This window comes from Cryptomeria japonica, chromosome 10, assembly GCF_030272615.1.
Source record: "Cryptomeria japonica chromosome 10, Sugi_1.0, whole genome shotgun sequence".
Classification (NCBI taxonomy): Eukaryota; Viridiplantae; Streptophyta; class Pinopsida; order Cupressales; family Cupressaceae; genus Cryptomeria; species Cryptomeria japonica.
Window position 1 is genome coordinate 200,322,092 of NC_081414.1, and position 21,875 is coordinate 200,343,966.

General features: G+C 39.4%; 1 protein-coding gene across 3 annotated transcripts in view; it reads right to left on the bottom strand.

The window, feature by feature from the left end:
• The window catches only part of LOC131044455 (protein OSB3, chloroplastic/mitochondrial), a 118,009-nt gene that overhangs the window by 41,502 nt on the left and 54,632 nt on the right, over positions 1-21,875 (bottom strand). The window contains exons 3-4 of one of the 3 annotated variants that reach the window (XM_057977783.1): positions 16,973-17,057; positions 16,805-16,888 (exon numbers count right to left, since the gene is read on the bottom strand). In XM_057977783.1, the coding sequence (XP_057833766.1) occupies positions 16,805-16,888; positions 16,973-17,057 (169 nt within the window). Of the gene's footprint in view, positions 1-16,804; positions 17,058-21,875 lie in introns of all 3 variants that reach the window. The other 2 variants (XM_057977782.1, XM_057977781.1) reach the window with 2 other exon arrangements.

Here is a 21,875-nt window from a genome sequence, read left to right on the forward strand (position 1 = left end):
CAATAACTACCAAAGGATAATTACAACTTTTGAAATAATCCAAAAAGGGGAGGTGCACAAAAAACTTTACAATATGTTGACCAAAAGTCAACTGTCACCTTTTTGGGACAAAAGTGCACTTTTTAAGACTTGGAGGGAAAAAGGCATTTTTGAGAAACTACTTTCTCTATCCTGGTTTCACATTCCTTTTGCAGAAACTGGTCTTCGCCATGCAGGTATTCTCGCCATAAATCACGACCTGCTGCTCGTTCCTCGCGGACATATTCCTGAAACTTGATGCATAATTGGAAGAGGGGATTAAAAGGCGGCATGGGAGGGTGGCGAATTTTGTATTGCATGCCTTCGAGATACTGGTCCACGTGCCTTAAACCGTCCTTCCAGCTGGAGCGATTACGCTCGAAGCACAATATGTCTGAATGGAACTGACCAGCAAAACTCAAGTCTTCGATGGAATAAGAAACCTTATCTGCTCCCAATCTTTCCTCCCAATCCGGCCGGATTACACTGTCGGACAGGTCATTTATCCACCCCGAAACCATTGATCGGAGGATGGTCTTGCCTAGTTCTTGCATGTTCCCCAGAATTGCCTCGCATGCATCATTTTCTTTGTCAATAATTTCCTGGCCGTCGTTCTTCATGGTGACGGTCCAATACCATTCCTTGAGAACACTGATGCTATGGGGATTCAGGATGTCAGGCAGTGTGGGAATTTGTGTATGTGTCCAGAAAAGAGCTCTTAGGAGGGGAAGGGTAGAGGCCGCTACTTCATGCATGTGAAGGGATTCTCTCTTTACTTCCAACAGCCTGACTAGAGTGAGCTCTCGATGGAGAGCCATTTCCTTTACTTCTTTGAGGATCTGTTCTCCCTTTTTCTTGATGTCCTGCACCCATTCCTTAACGGCCTTTGCGGTATCCCGGATTCCTTCAAATTCAGTTGTGGTCCTCTGCGCCAATGCCATTGGGGGAATATGGGATTCAGAGGGGTTGTGTAGTGGCCGTAGGAGCTTATCGATGTATCCCTCGGCTTGTTCAGCACGGGCCCGATACATGTCCTTTTCAGCCGTGATTTCCTCGAGCTGTCTGAGTATGTTCTGCACTGAGTCCTTAAATTCCTCCTTTTCTTGCTCTTTTGTAGCTCGTCCGATGGGGACAGTCGTAATGCTATAATCTGCCAGGGTTATTTGATCTGCTGGCTTGTTTACGGGCGGGGTAGCAATACGAAGAGTGCGGTTCCTTTGCTCATCCTTGGTTATCTTAGAGTATGTTCTTGGTTTCTTCTTCCCTTTTGCTTTTGCTTGATCCATTCGTGAGAAGATGTCCTCTAGATCAATGGGTGCCTTGGTGGCAGCCCTACGCTGAGCTCTGGCGATCAGCCACTCTTGAGGCACTGTCTGAGTTGAGGATAGGGTTAAGTTAGCACCTTGTGCTCCCATGCTTTCAACCGGCTGATCACAAATTAGCAGCTGTCCCGCCACCGGAGGGGTGGAAGAAGGAGGAAGCTCCTTGTTTGCATCTGAGTTCTCCCCTATTTCACTGAATAATTGTCTGACATCTTCCTGTGATGGTGGCCCCTTGGTTCCTTCGAGCTCATGGATCTCGTCTGTTCTTTGTTCCCCTTCGACAGTTGAGTCGTCCTTGGCTACATGGAGGAGTAGCAATTCGTGGCGGCTCTGCTGGGTAGGTTCATGCACTTCGATCCCCTGGGTGGATGGGATTTCTCCTTCCTCTATCTGGTCACCCGGCTTAGTCGGATTGGGGCCCTTTTGCTCGGTGTCCGGCATATCTGGAGCAGGAGAGTCATTGGCTTGGAATGCCTCTATGTCGCTCTGGGAAGGCGGAGCAGGTATGCAATCCAAATCTATGGCATCATCGGACGAACTGGGGTCCCTTGAAGATGAAGTGGTCTCTGGCCTTCTTATGGGAATCTTCTCCCTCCTTGTTCTCTTGGACGTCCGAGTCCCTCTGCAAGCCTTAGCTTTCTTCCTTTTCTCTGGTTTTTCAGCTGATGTCCTTTCATCTTCGGAAGACTGAGAGTCGAAACTGCCCATCAGATGGTAAGTAAACTGGACCCCTTCATGGACTAGCCTCTCGATCTGGTGTTGTAACCACTGATCTGTGTATCTTGCCGGGGCCGCCATGACTGCTTCGAAATCCGTGATTGGGTCTTGAGACCAATCAACGCCTGGCAAGAGATGCCTTACTGCTTCGAATTCTCGGACTTGGAGGCAGTTCCCCGAGTCTGTGAGCTGATCCGGGACCCGACGGTACTCAAAGAGTCGCATTTGCTGCACACTCAATCTAGAATATTCCCGTCGCCTGACTTCGTAGTCATCGGAGCAATTTTTCCAGTAATCTTCAATTGACTCCTTTGCTCTGTAGCGCCTACCGTAAGCCCTCTTTGCCAAATTGTCATGATCAAAACATTTTCTTGGAAAATGTTCCTGTAGGCCATAGGAGGCTAGCTCTGCAAGGGACTCTTCTGCTAGGGTGGGAGTTCTCAATTGGACATCATGGTTGCCTATGATCACTGGAAATGCGAATCCAGCTTGCTTGCTCTCTCGTAACAATATGCCGACAGGGCGTGATTGTCTTGCCACCTCCATGAGGACTACTTTATCGGTTGGGTACCGCGGAAGTCGAAGGGGGGCACCTTCAAAGCTAGCAATTCGGATGTAGGAGAATCTTGGGAACTGAATAAACCAGGCCCCATACCTCTGCACTAAAATGGTAGCTTGCTCCGAGAGCCTTATGTGTAACCCTCCCTGCATTAGCCTGACTAGGCGCATTGTGAAGGCGTCGTTGACATGTTCGTACTGTCCAACCGCGTAAGCCGGGCTACTCTTTTCCCTTTGAGCTATATCCTGGTAGTGCAGCTGCGGGTAGCAATCATAAACCTTTACCTGACCAGGCCCATTCCCGATCTCACCTTTCATTATTAATCCTGGCAGTGGCTGATTCTTTGCGAACATATAGACCAAATAGGAGGTCATGGCGAAATACTTCTTTGTCTCAAGCTCAATTAACTGAGCGTGGATGTTATCACTTATGATCTGGGCCCAGTCAAACTTAGACTTTCCGGCAAAGACCTGTTCTGTAAAATAGAACATCCATTCTTCAAAGTAGTTGGACTTAGGAAGTCCCATGACTCGGCTAAGTAAGGTGACCATATCGCCATGTTCATTATGAAAGTCACTTCTGGGGGTCTTTTTCACAATCCTGGTGCTTGAAGGCCTTTTTTCTTTGAACCATTCTTCGTTAATCAGTGCCTTGCATCGGGCTGGGTTCATATCATACTCCCCCTGTGCCTCGTCCATTGTTGTAGCTATGGGATTATTTGGAAAGGGGATATCAAATGCATCACCGATAGCCTCAGGGGAGAAGTCGGCGATAGTGATATCTTCCAGAAGCACTAATCTGGACTTTGGCTCGTAATGCCGAGCAGCTTCCACTACTAATTCATAGTTCTGGATTGCTGGAGGAAAACCTGCTGCTTGGGCGATGCCACTTTCCAGCATTTGCCTAGGCCTGCCATATGCATTGGGCGAGAAGACCCGATCCCTGAAATCCTGAATATCAATGTGGCCAAGGTCGGTGTCACCAATGTTGTCCCAGATGCTCTGGACCTTTGACTCTCTTAACCCTCCTCTCTGATACTGATACTTCATTCTTTCAACTTTCCGTGGGACGTCTGATTTGGATGCTCGTGAGGTTTCTGCTGCAGCGGGTGTTTTTGATGATTCTGCCGCTGATTTAGGCATTTATCCTGCACAGCCAGACATGGATTACAAGGTGATACGAGAATGACGATGCGGGTTAGATAATAACAGAAGTGTTTCAACAGAGCGAGATTAGTTTAAATATCATTCTAACAAAAAACAATACTTGATAGTGATTTTGTTGATTATTCTTTAATTCATGTGCATTTTGCATTCTCCATTCTCCTCCGTTCTTTGGTACAACTATTACAAGCACCACACAAGGGCTCAAACTTACTTTGATCAAACATAATTTCTACTATTCTTCTACTTATCTATTGAATTTAGACTCATTTTATGCAATGCCTAGACCATGGAATCATATCAATGCAATGTTATATGCTCTACATTAGCAGCAATCCCTCTAGCATCTCAAATCTGATGATGTCTATGAACTCCTCAATTTCTAACTCTTTTGAGTTGTGTAGCATCTTCTCTAGCACAAGCTCATGCACTATTGCATAAAACTACCATAAATTCCACACTACCTTGAGAAACTCCTTGTTGCTCAAGAAAATCACCTTGCTTGTCATTTCTCCTTCCTAAATTGGTAAGAACTCAAACTTTTTACCTTCATGATGGTGAATATGTTCTTCCACTCATTATAGATAGTGCTTTTGTCATATTTCCAAAATCCAAAGCATGCCCAACAACAAATGACATGTGTCCATTGCAATCACATCACACCATACTTTATTTGCAGAACTAAAAATGTTGAATGCAACTTGCATTGCTCAAAGTTTCAATCAATATAAGTTGTCCCTTCTACAACCAAGAGACTCTATTTGGTGTGGGATATGTGATAGGTTTTAACTCCAATTTCTAAACCATATCTCTCATAATTAATTGTGTGTGCTAATTCAAAAATTATCAGCTTAAAACACATACTAACCTTAATTGTACTCGGTGCCAAAGACGCTCTTCCTTGGCCATGGTTGATTTTCATCCTTGGCTGCTTTGATTAGCATTTTCGCATCATCAAATTTTCTCCATCTCTAGAGCAACACATGCTACTTAGCTCTCCTATTCAACTTTTGCAATATGCACTCTTTTTCCCAAATAACCTTGCTCACACTTGACTTCTCCACATTCAAATGATTAATGAAATGCTTGTCCACATCTAAAACAGGTCCCTTTGAAGCCACCACCTTTTTGGCCTCTCCTACCTCTCAATTTAAGAGGCCATGATCTGTATTCATCCTTGGCTTCTTTGATTAGCATTTTACACATCATCAAATTTTCTCCATGCTATAGAGCGACGCTTTCTACTTCACTCGTCTCTTCAACCTTTGCAAAATGTGATCTTTTTCCTTAACAACCTTGCTCCCACTTGACTTCTACATATTCAAATGCTCAATGGCATGCTTTTCCACATCTAAAATAGGTCCCTTTTGAAGCCACAACTTGTGTGGCCTCTTCTGCCTCTAACATTTAGATTTTTATCTCCTTTAGAGCTCTATTAGTATTGTTTGCATGCTATCCATCTCTTTTTGCACATACCTAAGTCACTCGCTTCCTTGTTTGCTATTTTCACCCCTAGTCTTGTCTCTTGCACTCCATTGTTTGCATGACAACTTCATTATTGAGCACAACCTAATAGGTATCTTCTAAGGAAAGTATACTCAACAAACATATCTTATCTTGAATTGAAATATGCAACCGATTGACATAATCCAAACCTTTCTTTGCATCATTGTCTTTGTGTGTAGCCCAAAGGTTGAGTTCATATATAAAATCCTTCAATACACTCTTTCATAGATGTCTCTCTTTGGGAAGAATTTTGGAGTCTTTTGAATTAGTCTAATGCGAAGTTTGGTAGCATAAACTTCCTTTTGAGTTTCTTGACCATGTGAGCTCACTTTACACAAAGTCTCACCCAATGCGACATGTCCCTTCAACTTGTGCTCATGTACTTGACTTTTGGAAGCCCTAAATTGTTTCAAACTCAAGCCTTATTATCTAGTCTATAAAATCTTCTCAATTCAAGTTAAACCTTGGTTTGTTTCTTCCTCTCGCTAAGGCTTTAAAAAACTTGTCTTTTGTGGCAACTTTCTCGTCAAATTCAATTTTGCCACTCCTCACATATCATCTTCTCTCTCATCCTCATTGATGTCCTTTGTCACAGCCATTCATCTTCTTTGCACAAACTCCATGACATAAAGCCTTGCACTAAGTGCTCTCATCATATCAAGTTGATCTAACTGCTTGATGTCTACTTCTCTTTTGCCTCTATGGGCAATAGTGCCTTCGATATACTTGCAATACAACAAACATGCACAAATGTTCTTTATTTTGTAGCTCGCACAATTCTCACTCACAAGAATTGACTACTTTGACAATGGTCAAATGAACAAGCATCTACTAATTTCCCGAAGTACACAATGAAAGCACCAAAAATAGGAAAAACACTATTTTATTAAATAAAAAAGATTTACATGCCCTATGGATACCTACAAATTGTATGCAACCCATTATTATATTAACCCAACTGCTACCCTCAATCTGCTTGCAAAGACTATCTGTTACAATCCATCGCCTTTAATTAAATTCAATTATGCCTCACAATGCATGCCAACACTCCTTCCATTGCTAACTTCAACCCCCCAATGTAATATCCCTTGGCTAATCTGACCCTATTTCACTTATTTGAGCCCCAAGGAATATTGTCAAACACTTGTCATGCATCCCAAAGTACACCTACAGCCATTAGGCATTTAAGCAAACAATTGGCATGAAAGCTAAATGGCTGATCAATGTTGAATGTTACCATGAATGTGGAATATGCAAATTATATCTCCATTAAACATATGCAACCTCCAAATATTTCATGATATAATCATAATAGAAAATGAGGCAATGAAGTAATGATTTTCTAATACAATGACCATAGATAGAAAACCTGGTATTTCAATGGCTGCCTTGATATATTGGTTTGATTCTCCTCATATGCAAATCCCTTGTCAAATATATATAGCTGTTCAACCTTTCTAAATCCCCTTCTATAGAACTCCAACTACTGTAGCGCACTGTTCATGCGCACTGTTCACGGCACTGTAGCGCACTATTCACGGCACTGTTCATGCGCACTGTTCATGGCACTGTAGCGCACTGTTCACGGCACTGTTCATGCGCACTATTCATGGCACTGTAGCGCACTATTCACGGCACTGTTCATGCGCACTGTTCATGGCACTGTAGCGCACTGTTCACGGCACTGTTCATGCGCACTGTAGCAGCAAGAACAAACTTGCAATCTGCTCTTAAAACCTTGAATAATTTGTTGCCAAATAAGGATGATTCACAACCAACTATAAATGTTCTTCAACAATAAACTTCAAACCTTTGTAGAAAACTTCACCAATTTGCACAAATGAAAGAACTGAAGTATTCTTTCCCACAACTGCAATAATTCAGGTGTTATTTCACACCTTCAAAATTGCTATCAATAGGAAGTTTTCGTTTCCTATGATCAAAGAAGAAAATTGCGAAAGCCCTAGGCTCCACAATAAAAATCAATTAAAATACTATTCATCAACTGGATGTCGAGAATGAACTCTTGCCTTTCCTTTTATTCTTTCCTTAAGAGAGCTCAAACACCTTCCTGGCCAATGTGGGATAAAAGATTTATTCCCACATTAAATTATTCACTTAACGCACTTTATTATATTAAAGTGACTTTATTATTATAAAGTTACTTTAGAACTTTATAATAATATTAAAATATTAAATAAATCACTTAAGTCACTTAAACTTTAATATCTCTTGATGTACTTGTCTAATTGCTAAACCGTCTGAGCCAGGAGTCGACTCTCCCTGTTCTCCATGTGATTGGATACCTGTCTAAAAATAGAAACCTTGAATAGTCACTTACTATAAATAGTAAGTATGTGGAACTGAGTCTAGAAATAGCTGCAAAGGCCCAATCAAGGTCGACACTGCCAATAAGCTCTACTCAGGTGTCTTTCTATTAATAGGAACCCTGACTCTCCCAAAATGGTAACTTACTATAAATAGTAAGTGTGCCAATCTGAGTCAAAAAAACCTGTGCAAAGGCCAAAACCTGAATCCAGCTGAAGAGTAATGTCTCTAATCACCAAGTAACTGCCACACGAGGCCCTCTATCAATAATTATTAGCCTATGAGGGTCAAATGATAGGCTAATTCTTACAAACTCTGATGCTCGCAAAATGGGGACATTACACCCAACACCACCCCTTTCCAAAAAAAATCCGATCCTTTATGTTGACACACTAATGATTGATCATACAAATGTGGAAACTGAAAGGTCACTTTTGCACCATGGGTCTGTAGTTGAAACTCCAAGATCCCACCTCAATTTAGCTTCTTTTGAATATATGTTGATTCCTTGACTATTTCAATAGTGCCTCTAATAATTTTCAAATCTCACATAGCCATAAAGAGACGTTTGTCGTTATCTACCAATCAACCAATAAGAAACTTTTGCACATTTCCACCTATCAAGCAGTGAACTGGATCATACTTGGCTACGCCTAGCGTACATGCAAACACACAACATCAAATTGACATGCCCTAAATGGCACAATAACTCTGTCCGAAACATAGAATTCTACTTCAGCCTATCTGCTTATGTGGCACCATTGTTTAAACCTCTGGTCTTCACATTACTATGATAGATTCCTTTAATTCCAAAATATAAACACTACAAACAGTTATAATAGTGGTTTGAGATTACACTCTATAACAAAATTGATTAATCACAATCACACATTTCATACAATACAATATGAAATTATAAAGCCTTTAAACTTTTCAATTACCCAAAACCACTCAACAAACTAACTAATATTATTAAATACCAGTGTTCCACGAGTGTTAGGGAAGGGGGGACGCAGGGATGCGTTTCCGGGATGGGGGAACCAAGGGCCTAAGTTTGGGGACGGTGGGGGGACAGCGGCGAGGGGGGTGGCAGGGTGGTGGTGCTGATATAGTTATACATATACATATAGTACTTGAAAAACTAGTTTTGAAAAGATGTATGACAGTATAACAGTATAAGAATTAGATTTCAAATGAAACTATAGGAAATACCAAGATTAGTAATTAGTAATTGCTAAATAAAATTTGACAAATGAAATTGTCAAATTGGAGATTTCTATTATATCGAAAAAGGAAAACGAAAATATGAATACCTGATGCCGTTGCAAAGTCTATAATAATAAAGATGATTACATGCTTCATGATTAAAATGAGTTGCCAAATACAAATACGTGTAGCAATAGCATTACAAAAGAGACTAGAGTCAAAGACAAAATGACAAAACTCAAAATGTAGCTAATGGAGGCCTCTAACCATCTGCGAACTCCTCCTCACTAGAACTGTTGGACTCCTGAAGATCAAGATCCCTCAAGCTCACACCAACTAGCCCTGCATCTGAAGTGGTAGCATCATCCTCATCAATCTGTGAAGGCTCCTCTGGCCCTACATCCCATCGTGCCGCTGGACTCTCCTTGTACACAAGTGTCTTGCGGTCCATGAGACGCAAAGCACTGTGTACAGCCACAAGCTTCTTTGCTCCCTTAGAGGTAAGTTTTTTCCTCTTAAGAGAGTGGATGAAGCTATATGTAGACCAGTTCCTCTTAGCACCTGAAGAACTGGAAACCTAGGATAGCAGACGGATGGCTAGAGTGGTGATCAAAGATTTCGAGCCATGACAATTCCACCACAAAAGTGGGTCCTCTTGTGCCATAGTGTCTATATCCATCTTTGCCGCATCTGAATAACCTCTAAGAGTGGCAAATCTTCCCCACTCAGTGCAAATTGTGCGGACATCTTTGGAATCAAACATCTTCTCTACGCACCTAAAGAAACCCGCCTTCACCTCATCATCCTGAATCGGTGTCACTCTACCCGGTCTAGCCTTGTACCACTTAGGATTCAAGGCAACGACAGCCATATGCAAAGGAGTGTTCAACTTGTCCCATCTACGTTGAATGATAGGTCGGATTTGCTCATTGTAGAATGCTAGAGAGGGGTCCTTCACTCACACAACAGCCCTCATCTGGTCAAGCATAGAGTCAATGCACTCATACACCTCTCCAAGGTTAGGTGCATCCCCATCCCCATATCTGATCACCTGGAATATTGGAGAAATGATGGAGACAATGTATTTCGCATCAATCCAAAACACATCACTCTTCACTATCTCCTTCAACCTTCTCCCCTGCTCTGTCTTGGCCTCAGCCCACCTATTCCACTCATTAGTCATAGCCATGAGTTGCAATGCCTCTTGCAACTCAATCATTCTCTCCAAGAGAATGAAATAGGATGCATATCTAGTCTCAACTGGTTTCAAGAACTCCTTCTTCGCGAAGGTCCTGAAGAGTGCATGTGAAGTGTGGTGGTTGCAGATAAACATCTGCACATCTCTCGCATTGATGACCACTCCTCTAATCCAGTCAATCTTCCCCATGTCCTTGAGTGCATTGTTCATGGCATGCACACAACATGGGGTCCACCAAATGTGTCTATAGGCTGCCTCAATGAGTCTCTCTGTTGCTCTACACACATGGGTTGCATCTGTCACTACTTGGACCACATTTTGTGGCCCAACCTCCTCAATAGCCTCCCTGAGGACCTGAAACTGGAAATCGACATCTTTACGATGCCCTGTACAATCAACTGCTCTAAGGAAGTATGGGCCCTCTACACATGTGACTATGACGTTGATGAGTGGACGATGGCTAATGTTCGTTCACCCATCCATAACTATGTTGCACCCCGATGCCACCCAACATGCCTTCATCTTATCCATCAAAATATTAATCTTGGAATAGCATTTATCCAAGATCGAGGTCCTCATTTTCGTCTCCCCTGGTGGCACATAAGATGGTCCTCCCTTTGCCACCATAGCCATCATCTCCCTATAATAAGGAGATCGTATAACATGAAATGGAATGCCATTGGCAAAGAAGAACTTGTCAATGGATTCATCTATCTCATCTCTTAGCTGCACATTAAACATATCAGCAATGGGGTTGCTCTGTGGTGTCTGCAACCTATATTTCCCAGACCTGGTGGCAGTAGAAGTGGAAGTGGATAGAGATCCAATCATCATTCCTCCCGTTTGCGAAGCATGAGAAGTATGTGGCGGACTCTGGTTGCGCTAAAGGGCTGCCCTAGCAAACAAAGTAGTAAGCATTGAAATATTTGTGTCATCTGGAACCCCCCAAAGCCTGTTAAACTCAATTCTGTACTGTATATTTTTAGCTTCCTCCAAAAACTTACAATGTTTCACGCCTTTTCCTCTCCAAAATAGAAAGTGTGCATTCACCCTACTAATGCTACTAGACCATTCAATGTCACAAATGTTGCACTTCCACTTCCTTGTTCCCCCACTTGAATGTGATGTGCCTTGTAATGATATTCTTGAAGCAAACTGTTTTAGAGGAGACTTAGGATCAAAATGACCCCTAGCATATGATGCCAACAACTCTGAAGGGCAACCTGTACTAGCTGGTGCACTCGCCATAGAACTAGATTGGGCTCCAAGATCAGCGCCATGGTCACCCCCCTCATTTTCAGGTTCATATTCTAAATCATTCTCACTATGAGAATGGATTTCCATCTCATCTTCACTCATGCCTTGGGAGCTCATTGTGAAATTGACACTGCATTTCACAAAATAAAAATAAAAATAAAATCAGCCTAGTTTAACAAAAAAAAAAATTCCCTATTCATCTCAAAATGAGATTTGATGTTGAATCTTAAGGGCAAAATCATTCATCATTTTGCCCTCAAGATTCAACATCAAATCTCATTTTGAGAGGAATAGGGAAAAAAAATCCAAAAATGACATAAAACAATGAAAATCAGAAAATAAAACCAAAAAAAAAACAAGAAAAAGTTGAAAAACCCTACCTTGTGCTTGAAAAATCTCTCCAAAATGCAGTAGAAACTTCTGCTTCCTCTTCTTCTTGCTTCTTCTAGCTCCTATCACACTTGCAATCAATTTTCTCACCCCTTCAATCAGTCTTCTTCAAGTTTTTCCTCCTCTTCAGCTTGCTGGAAAAAAAATCAGTTTTTCACAATGAGAGTGAAATCTGAAAAAAACATGGTTTTGTGTTGTTTTGGGGTAAAGGGTGGGGCCCACGTCCAATTAGGGTTACCCCTTAACCTCTAAAAAAGTCACATTTTTATAAAAATTAACTTTTCTTTATTGCATTTGTTGTAGGGTGACGGGAGACGTCTGGGCATCTCCCCATCCCTTGAGAGACGAACCTCTAAAAAAGTCACATTTTTATAAAAATTAACTTTCTTTATTGCATTTGCCGTAGGGTGACGGGAGACGTCTCCGAGGGCGATTGGGTGGTGATGGCGGGACTGCGGGGGACGTCGCATCTTCGTCCCCCCGTCCCGGAGACGTCCCCCTCAGGGAGACGTGGCCAAAAAGGAGGGGGACGCGTCCCCGTGATAAATTAACAATAATATGTAATTTAGGATTTATTATCTCACACACAAATGTAAACTATGTTCAAGCACTAATTTCTAACATTCCCCCCTTTAGTGTTGACGTGGGTAAAGGAATTAGACCACAAAATCTCATACAAGGAAATATTTAGGACAAATATTATTCATCACTTCGATAAGCGAAGTCTTCATCACAAGAAGTGTATTGTTTTTCTTCAATTATCATGGCCATGTACTACAAAAGCTCATACAAAGAAATATTTAGCACAAATATTATTCATCACTTCAATAAGAAAAGTCTTAAGCTACAAGAGATAAAAATGATGTTACACAGATTATAAGTCTGCATAAATCATCTCAAGAGTGCATTATATTCAATGCTCTTGTTATAACAGGAAAGGACATAGGAGACAAATATGTTGGGTCCGAGAAATCATTCCAAAAAGATGTGCTGGAACAGAGAGTGGAAGAGTGAATCTATGACAGATTACATGCAATTAAATTGTGGATAGGTTGATGGACAGAATTGGGGACATTTACAGGTATGTTCAAAGAATTGTATAGGCATAAGTATTCATGTGTTGAAGAAGCAGCAAGGAAGGATACATGGTGAGCATAACAAAAAGAGTTTCATGCTGCAATAAGAGAGGGATGATAGGGAATTCTACCACAAAGGGAGAAGCAATAAATCATACCACAATAAAGGGAGTACTAATAAAGAAACAGAAAGAAGCCCAAGGGTAGCATGTGCGAAGAAAGAGCCAAATAGATACTGTCTCCAAAAGGTAAGTTGACAAGGCATGTTAAGGTTAACATTTCTAAAACATTTGTTCTAGGGATGCAAAGTGATGTACGGCCAAATCTGAGGGATAGGAAGCACCAAAGAGAGAGTTCAAGGATGTTTTGATTAATTAAGTGCTAAATTAAAGTAGCTTACAGAGAGGGGAAATTTACCAGAGTTGGTTGTTCCTAAATGTGGAATCAGATAATTGAAGAGTGGAAGTTTGTGCTAATTTTGTGAGGTTGTCTGCTCACAGGTGGTGTTTGCACCAAGCAGTATCATAGCGAATTTCGATCTTGAGACAGCTTGTAGAGAGACCTGTACAGATTGCCAACTATGAGGCACTGCAGTGATTTGTGAGCAAAACACCGAACCTATTTTGAGGTAGCTTGTAAAGGAGTCTTGTACAAACCACCAACTATTGACGCAATGCAAAGATCTGAGTTAACTATCTAACTTGTTGAGATGATGTAGAGTCAAACCACTGGCAGAGAAGCAATTGAGGATGGATACTTGAGAATGTGGGAGAGCCACTTTTCAATTACCTCAAAGAGTTTGATGCAGGAGCATCAAGGAGTATTCGAAAGGGAAGTCAATTTAGTTATTGTTATTGCTAGGTGTTGTGTTGTTGGTTACTAAGGAGTGTCATTGGAGTGTACTGCATTCCACCGCAATTAGTTTTTTGATCTCGTAATTTGGACGATAGACAGAGTTAGTTAGGAGGCATGTTAGATCTCCATTTTGGAAGGTTTTCGTTACCACAAAGATATTTGGAGGCATCTCAGTGGAGACTGCTACCAGTTTGCATAAAGGAAGACTATAAAAAGGTTCGGGAGTTTGCCCCAGCAAAGAAAAACGTGCACAAACAAGAGGAAGTGTATGTAGGCAAATTGAGTCCAGTATAGCTCATGATATGAAGCATATGATGTTATTTCATTCTTATATTACTGTAGCTGATTTGGGGCCAAGGTGTGTTTTGTAAAGTTAACGTTATATGTGACCTAGAGTTTAGTGCCAACCTATGGCCGGCCCAGTTTGTCTTGGAGAGTTGCAGATGGTATATAAACATGACTTCCAATTGTCTCAAGAACGACGACAAACAAGTGAGAAGCAAGAAGGTAGCAAAGGAAGAGTAGCAAAAGGGGGAGAGCAGAAAGCATGCGAAAAGAAAAAGTTGATTGATAGAGTTGAGAGAAGCAGTGGACTAATTAGGATAAGCGATTAAGTGTGAAGGGCATGAGCATATTATGCAAGTGTGATGTTCTGTTTTATACCTTGTGCATTAGCTTATTGTAATCTTGGGTTGCAGCCTAGCATGTAACAAGCCCTAGTGGTAGATGTAATGAGTTTTGGGAATCTAATATAATCAATCTTTTGAGGTTAGGTTTTTCCCTTTAGGTTTTCCCTAGGATAAATCTTGTATCTTGTGGCTATGTTATGTTGGATGTTCTTCTATTCTCTATGAGTCCTATTATATTTTGTTGTAGCTATGGTGTTGGATGGTTAAGGCTGAACGATTGGACAGTCCTATTTCTTGGCACCCTCTGTCCATGATAGCATCAGTGAGTGAGAAAAAGCCTCCGAAAGTACAATTGGTTGTGGGAATAGGAATTGTGGTACCAAAAGTTGATATGGGCATGGCAACAGGGAGATGTTTGTACCAAGCTCTATCTGAGATATTTTTAACTATTTTTGTAAGAGGATAAGTTGTTAAACAACAGTCACTTCTAGTAAATTGCCCTCAACCATCATAAGAGAGTCATATTTTGGTCATTCAAGCTTGGCCAACTGACCATACATATGCTTTATTTCTTTCCTCCTCTCAGTGGCATATCTGTGTTACTTCAGTTTGTTTCTTTCATTGGCTGATTATGTATGATATTTTCTATTAATGTATCTTACATTTGGCTTATGAAAGAACATAAATATATAATCAATGTGCTGCTCCCATTCAGCTCCCCCCAAAGCTCAAGACAGAATCTGGCTCACTTCATCTTCTTCGGCAACTATTCACTTGGCCTTGATCCCAAGTCACAGTTCCATTGACATATTGGTCCGGGGTGCAAGTGGCCATGGCCTCCCTTTTTACAATCCCTAGTAACTGGCAATCCTGTCTTCTTTAGATGACATAATATACTGAAATTTATGCCCAAAATTTCTTAAATTGTGCTCCAGATTTATGTGTACTGGAGCTGGATTCCTATAACAAAACTTAAATTCATATGGAATCGAATCTCCCCTAGGAAGCACACTTAAACATTTCATTTTTTTACCTATATTTTAGAATTGACATTTGTGTGGGCATACTGATAATACAGCTAATGAAGAAAATTTACATAATTATATATTTGTAACTCAATTTTCTCTTTTGCTCTTAGACTGGGCCTTGCCTCCATACTGCACTCAAGCCTAGAGTGTCACATTAGTGTAGGTTCATGATAATCAATCTACTACATCTGTAGTCAGAAGATTCATTTAAGCTAACTAAGTTTGCAAATGAAGTCATCTAAAGGAAATTAAGAAGGCCGGAAATCAACCCACATAGAACTAAAAGTTGAGTTTAATCTTTCCATAAGTCAGACTTGATTGCAACCAGTGCAAAGGCAGGTGGTAACTATTAAGACTTCTGTCCAATAACCAGCATCAATTATTAGGATAGTTAATACTAAAGGCATAATGAGTTGTTAAATGCTTAACCATTACTAAGTCTTAACATGTCTAATAGCTGAGAATCAGTTTATCTAGTTAATATAATTGGACAAGTCTATAAATTTATTGGCAGCTCCCAAATAGCTATCGCATTTAAAAGGATAATTTGTCAACAGAAAGAAAAGAAAGCAAGGAAATCAAATTATAAGAAATGAAAACTATGGCAAAGCAGCCACAACCATAAAAAGTGGCCTGAAGCATATAGTTTGATGTACATTATTTATGAATGCAGATACAATATCTATGTTCTTCACTATAATAATGTTTTTTTGTAGATGCATATTCCTTAGATTTCCATATGCATGGGTTAGGATGTGGAATTTATTGTAAACTCACTTTCCAGGTCTGAGTAGAAATCTTTTTAAGATTCTAACTAGGCCATAAGCTTTGAGTAGGAAATGAATAATGGAAAACTTCATAGCCTCTTATTGGGTATAAGCTTCATCAAAATCTTTAAGGCAATCATAATTTGGTAAAGAGCCTCCTAAAGAATTCAATATTCTGGAAGGGTGGAAAAAGCAAGTACGTATGACCATAGAATTAACTTTCACTCGTTACAATATTAATTGAAAGCTAGAACACCAAACAAACATACTGATGAATGAGTAAACTAGCTAGAGTGATCTAGCTAAAGTGGTCAGTGAGACCAGAGGGAATGCTATTATGTAAAAGAAAATTCACACACATACCACAGACAAAAAAATGAAATTTAGCCCTGCTATTAAAAGGATATATCTACCACAAACCCAACCTCGCATAGAGTACCCATGTTCAGCTGGCTTACTAACAATCACCAAAAGCATTAACTCACATTATTTTTATCACACAAAAAGTTAGTTACCCTTAACTCGTTTATCACACATAAAGTTAGTTACCCTGAACTTGAGCATACCCAAGTGCACAATGCAAGAGACTATAAATTGCATATACTTGACAAAGAAATGGAGATCCAAGCCAAAATCAAAAATTGGAATTAAAAGATCAAATAGGCTATGCAATATATATCAAACAAAGTGGCAAAAAGAGTTTCCATGCATGTCCACCATTTCTGCATGCAGTCTACACAAACTGAAAAGAAAAACAAACAAACCTATGGTTTTCCAAAACTTACCTGAAATAGCCTGTTTCATATTTGTACTCTCTTGCGGTGGACCCGTAATAGCTTGTTTCATATTTTTACCCTCTTGTGGTGAACCTGAAATAGCATGTTTCATATTTATACCCTCTTGTGGTGAACCTGAAATAGAATAATTCATGTTTGCATCAATGCATGGTGAACCTAAAAGAGAAGAATTCATGTTTGCATCTGTGTGTGGTCCAAAAGAAGGGTCTCGTTCAACAAAATTCAGCAAGCTAACCACAACCTGCAAATTCATGATCTTATTAGTAAAATTATACAAAATATGTATAGCAGTGAAAACAAATTTTGCTACTTGTATGTTTGCCAATTTATGGCTGCAATTATAAATGGATAAGAAAGCAAGGTTATTAAAACTCAAATGACATTGCAAGGGCAATCCACTAACAGTGAATGATTTTTCCATTCCAACATGAACTAACATCAAAATACTTATATAACTCAACTAGAAAATTCTTAAAATGTATACAGCCATAGAGAAAAGACACTTTTAAAATAAATATTTTTCTGCAACAGAGGTCACACCTTTCATGCACACATGGTATGCTCTCACCCTTGCTCCAATTCTATTCCCACTTAAAGGAGGAAGAAGAAATTTATTTGAAAAAGGAGAAGGAAACATCATTTGGTAATGTGCAACTACAAGAAGGGAAGAAGAGGACATTATTTACTCAACTGTAGTGAGTTGGGCCCATTGTGACAAGTTACAAATTCTAATCCTCGGCTTACAATTTGGCATGATCACTTGCGAGCATTTATGAAATAGATCATACTTAACATGAAGTTTATTATGTCAATCAAAATCTTACACAAGTGGCAATTTCACTGGCACTGTCTTGAGCATTAGTTATATATTGTTGCATGACCCCACTGAACACACTAATTCTCTCTCAAGTTTAGGCTATTTTCTGCATCTCTCTTAATGCAAAATATAGAAATTTAATTTAAATTTCGTAACAATACAAACTTGATCAAGCCATCCACATTGAGCAACTCTTTGTCATCCCTATCAAGATTCAATATACTCTCAAAAATTGAAATTTCTTAGTGTCCTCCTTATTCATTGTCAATGGTAATACTCTCACTAATGTAGTAACTTAACCACTCCCCTACAAGCATGAGCACACTTAACAAATGCCTTTGATGTTTTCTTCTAGAGCCTTTAGAGAAATAAGGTTTTATAAATTAATACGCCCAAAATATCATGTGAAAACTATATTATCATATGCGTAAAGAGGTGACAGATATAGTGTCTTTCACAAAAGCTTTATAATCATGTCACTACAAATTGTCACCACTTCTAGAATTAATTGGTCCATAAACTAGAAGCAATAGTGCATTGCCCAATTCATCACAAACAAGTCCTTACTCTAAAAGTGTTGTTACAACTTTGTGAACAATTAAACAACAAAAATGCTTGAATTTTAGATGTTTCTTCAACCGTTTTAATGTTTGTCATCTACTTCATTCACATGCTACACCACCATTCACATGAACAAAAACATCTTGTGAACATCGGTTAGTATTGTAAACCTTCTTGCCTTCTCTCTAATGTATTGTACTTAATATAGATGCAAAAGCATATGGATTTCAAAGAATCGATGTTGTTCAATTAATCAAGGAGACAAAGCTCCTTTAAATAGAGTTAGAAATACGATGTTTCTAAAAGAAACAATTGCTAGCTAGAGGCAACATTAGAAACAACTTAAATGACCATTAATAACACAAAGAGAAAGATATTATTCAAATACCCTCCCTTAATGGTCATCATTCTAACTACCATGAGAAATAACAGAGAAGGTTGCCCCCTTCTTCTCAGAACACGCTGCAACTAAAGACAAAACCCTGCCACTAACTTTGTCACTTGAGATGAGTCTGCCACCAACCCTCCCAGAAACTGCAGAACTTCTAGAGATACCCAAAACAACACCAACCGTCCAACCTAATGTTGGAGAACTGTCCCTCCCTATAACCAAAGACACACCAAGAACAACTGTCACGATTTTGAGGAAAAAATCGGCAAACCCTCCAAACTATTGTAGATGAGCAAGATGGCCGAAAATAGACTGCCAACAAGAGACTAGTGCAAATGTTCGCACAACTACTCCAAGTGCGACTAAAAACAGACTGCAACAACGTACAATTTTTGAGGAAAAAATCATAAACCCTCCCATGATTTTTTTTCAAGGACAAAAATATTTAAAATCCATAGATAATTTTTGAGGACAAAATTATTAAAACCCATAGATTTTTTCAAGGGAAAAAATATTAAAACCCATGAGAATATTTTTTAGGTAAAAAAATATTAAAAACCGAAACAAACACCAATTCCCATAAGCCATCTTCATGATTTTTGAGGCACGAAAAATGAGGTACTGAGAAGATGTTTAGTGCACAAAACCTGAGGTACGAAGTTTAATGCACTGAAACAAGTACAGGCACAAATTCCAAGGCAAATTCGCTTGCACAAAATTTGAGGCACGAAAAACAAGGCACCCAAAAAAATATGAGACCAACCCAAAAAAGCTCTCGAAAAACCCACCAAGAATTTGAAATCAGAATGCAGATCTGACAGCTCAAAAATCGAGGCATGGAAAACGATGCACCCAAAAAATCTGATGACGACCCAATTGAGGTCTTGAAAAACCCACCAAGAATCTGCAACTAGAATAAAATTTTGACTTGAACTAAAGGGTCAAAACACTAGTCTAAAATTTCAGAAACCCTAGGCGGACATGAATGAACCAGATCGAGCAAAAACACGTGGAGAATAGATGCAGATCAAGGGCAAAGACGAGACGCGACACGATTTGCAGCAAAAAATCCACAAACTGGAAGCAAACCACTTCAAAACACTTTTGAAATTTTTCCTAAAAAATTCCTTTCAAAATTTTTTAGAATAACAAAGAAATTTCAAAAAAAATTATTTCGCTGCTCTGATACCATAATACAGATGCAAAAGCATATGGATTTCAAAGAATCGATGTTGTTCAATTAATCAAGGAGACAAAGCTCCTTTAAATAAAGTTACAAAGACGATGTTTCTAAAAGAAAAAATTGCTACCTAGAGGCGAAATTAGAAACAACTTATATTTAAACTTATTAAACCCAAATTGGGAGCAAACACCAAAAATGGGAAGACTAGCTTCCTCAAATCCTCTTTAAGCTAGGTCTTTATAGATGCTAGTCAATAACATCCTAAACCCAACATACAACCTATGCAATTCAATGGAGAAGTGTTGATCTCAATGACAATTTCACAACTAGCAGTGTGCACATTAAATTAGTTGGTCCAAACTCCCAAGAATGTTCATTCTCAATTCCAATGGCTCAAAACTTGAGTTATCAGCTAGTTTTGGTCCACTCACCCAAACCGGGTTCGCCCGAGGGTTCGCCTAGGTACGCCCTAGGTATGTATCCAAGCAATTTGGTTTGCAATGTACAAACTTGAGGGTATCCAAAGGTGTTGTGCGCCAAAACATAACAAAATAGACATTTTTGCCGTATCCAAAAACTCTAAAAAATGTCCCTAAAAGTACCCATACTAGCATTGGGTTTTCCTCATGCATTTGATAAACGATGAAATCACATGCTATTAAATATCTATAGTTTTATAATTCTTTATATTTCTTTAAATTTTTGCACACACACACACACATATATGTATGTATATATGGGTGTGAGTGTATATGTGTGTGTGTGTGTGCATATATGTGTGTATATCTATATATGTGTGTGTGTGTGTGTATGGACGAACCCAACCCACAAACCCAAAGGGCAAAAAAATATTTACCCAAACCCACGAATCGGGTTCATGTACCTAAACAAGTAACTTAGCTCAAAACATCTCCCATTAACATCTAGAAAATAACATGCACCATAAGACATGTTCAGGGCTATCAAATTGGAAGCCCAAACAACAAGAATCTGGACAACAAACACCTTCCCAACACTTTGTCTTCGTGCACATTCAATATAGACAAAACCGGATTTGGAAAATGCCATAGATAGAAACAAAATCACCACTCTAGTGCTCAATGTGTTCATCTTTTGGAAGCCATGACTTTTGCACATCAACTTAAAACAAGGCATTTCTTTCTTGAAACTGGATAATTTTTTGAGAGGAAGCTAAATATGTAAAAACATTCATTTTTTTATGTCATCAATGTATCGTTTTGGCCTTTGCAATACAACTACATTTATGAGGCCAAATTTTGGGGTAACCATTCCAAAAAATTGTTGAACTCAAATGTGGTCTAGATAATGACCTAGATCCATTTATTGATCACATGCCCCAAATTGCAGGCTTTTGGTCCCACAAAAGCTATAAAAATGAAACAATACAAATTAAACTTTAAATATTCTCATGTTGGGATAAATGACAAAGGGGCAAAAATTTGTAAAGAGATAAGTGACAATGAGAGGGTAGAGAATTATAGATTGTTGGAGGCAGAATCAAACTTTACAGAGCTGCCAATGCAAACACAATCCACACAATCAGCTATGCATATGCACTCTATGTTTGGTAGTCCTAATGATAGTACCAGTAGCAATATTCATGTTTCCACACGAGGGAAGAGGGAGACTACCTCTAGTGAGCAGCCAAATACAGTTGCAAATTTGTTCATATGCTTGCATAAGATGTGGTAGAGTCCTCCATAGCCAAATTTTTCTATGCCCGTGCCATCCCATTCCATTAACCACATTCTCCCTACTTCAAACAAATGTTCAAAGATTTAACTTCTATTGGCTCCTCATTCACCCCCCTGGAGATCATAAACTATGCAATACACTTCTTGACAAAGGATATTCCAAGATGAGTGTGCTGATGGAGGACATGAGACAATGTTGGATTGTAATGTCCCTTGTAGACTCACTTGGGTTATGGCCATTATTGAATAGATTATTTTGTCAAATAGGTAGCTTAAATGACCAATGGAGCTTGTAGTCTTAAGAATCTAATTTGTATTGCATAAGAGAGAGATGGTTACATATGACTTTTATGCTAATATGAATTAAATTTTCAATATGTTTGATAAGTGAG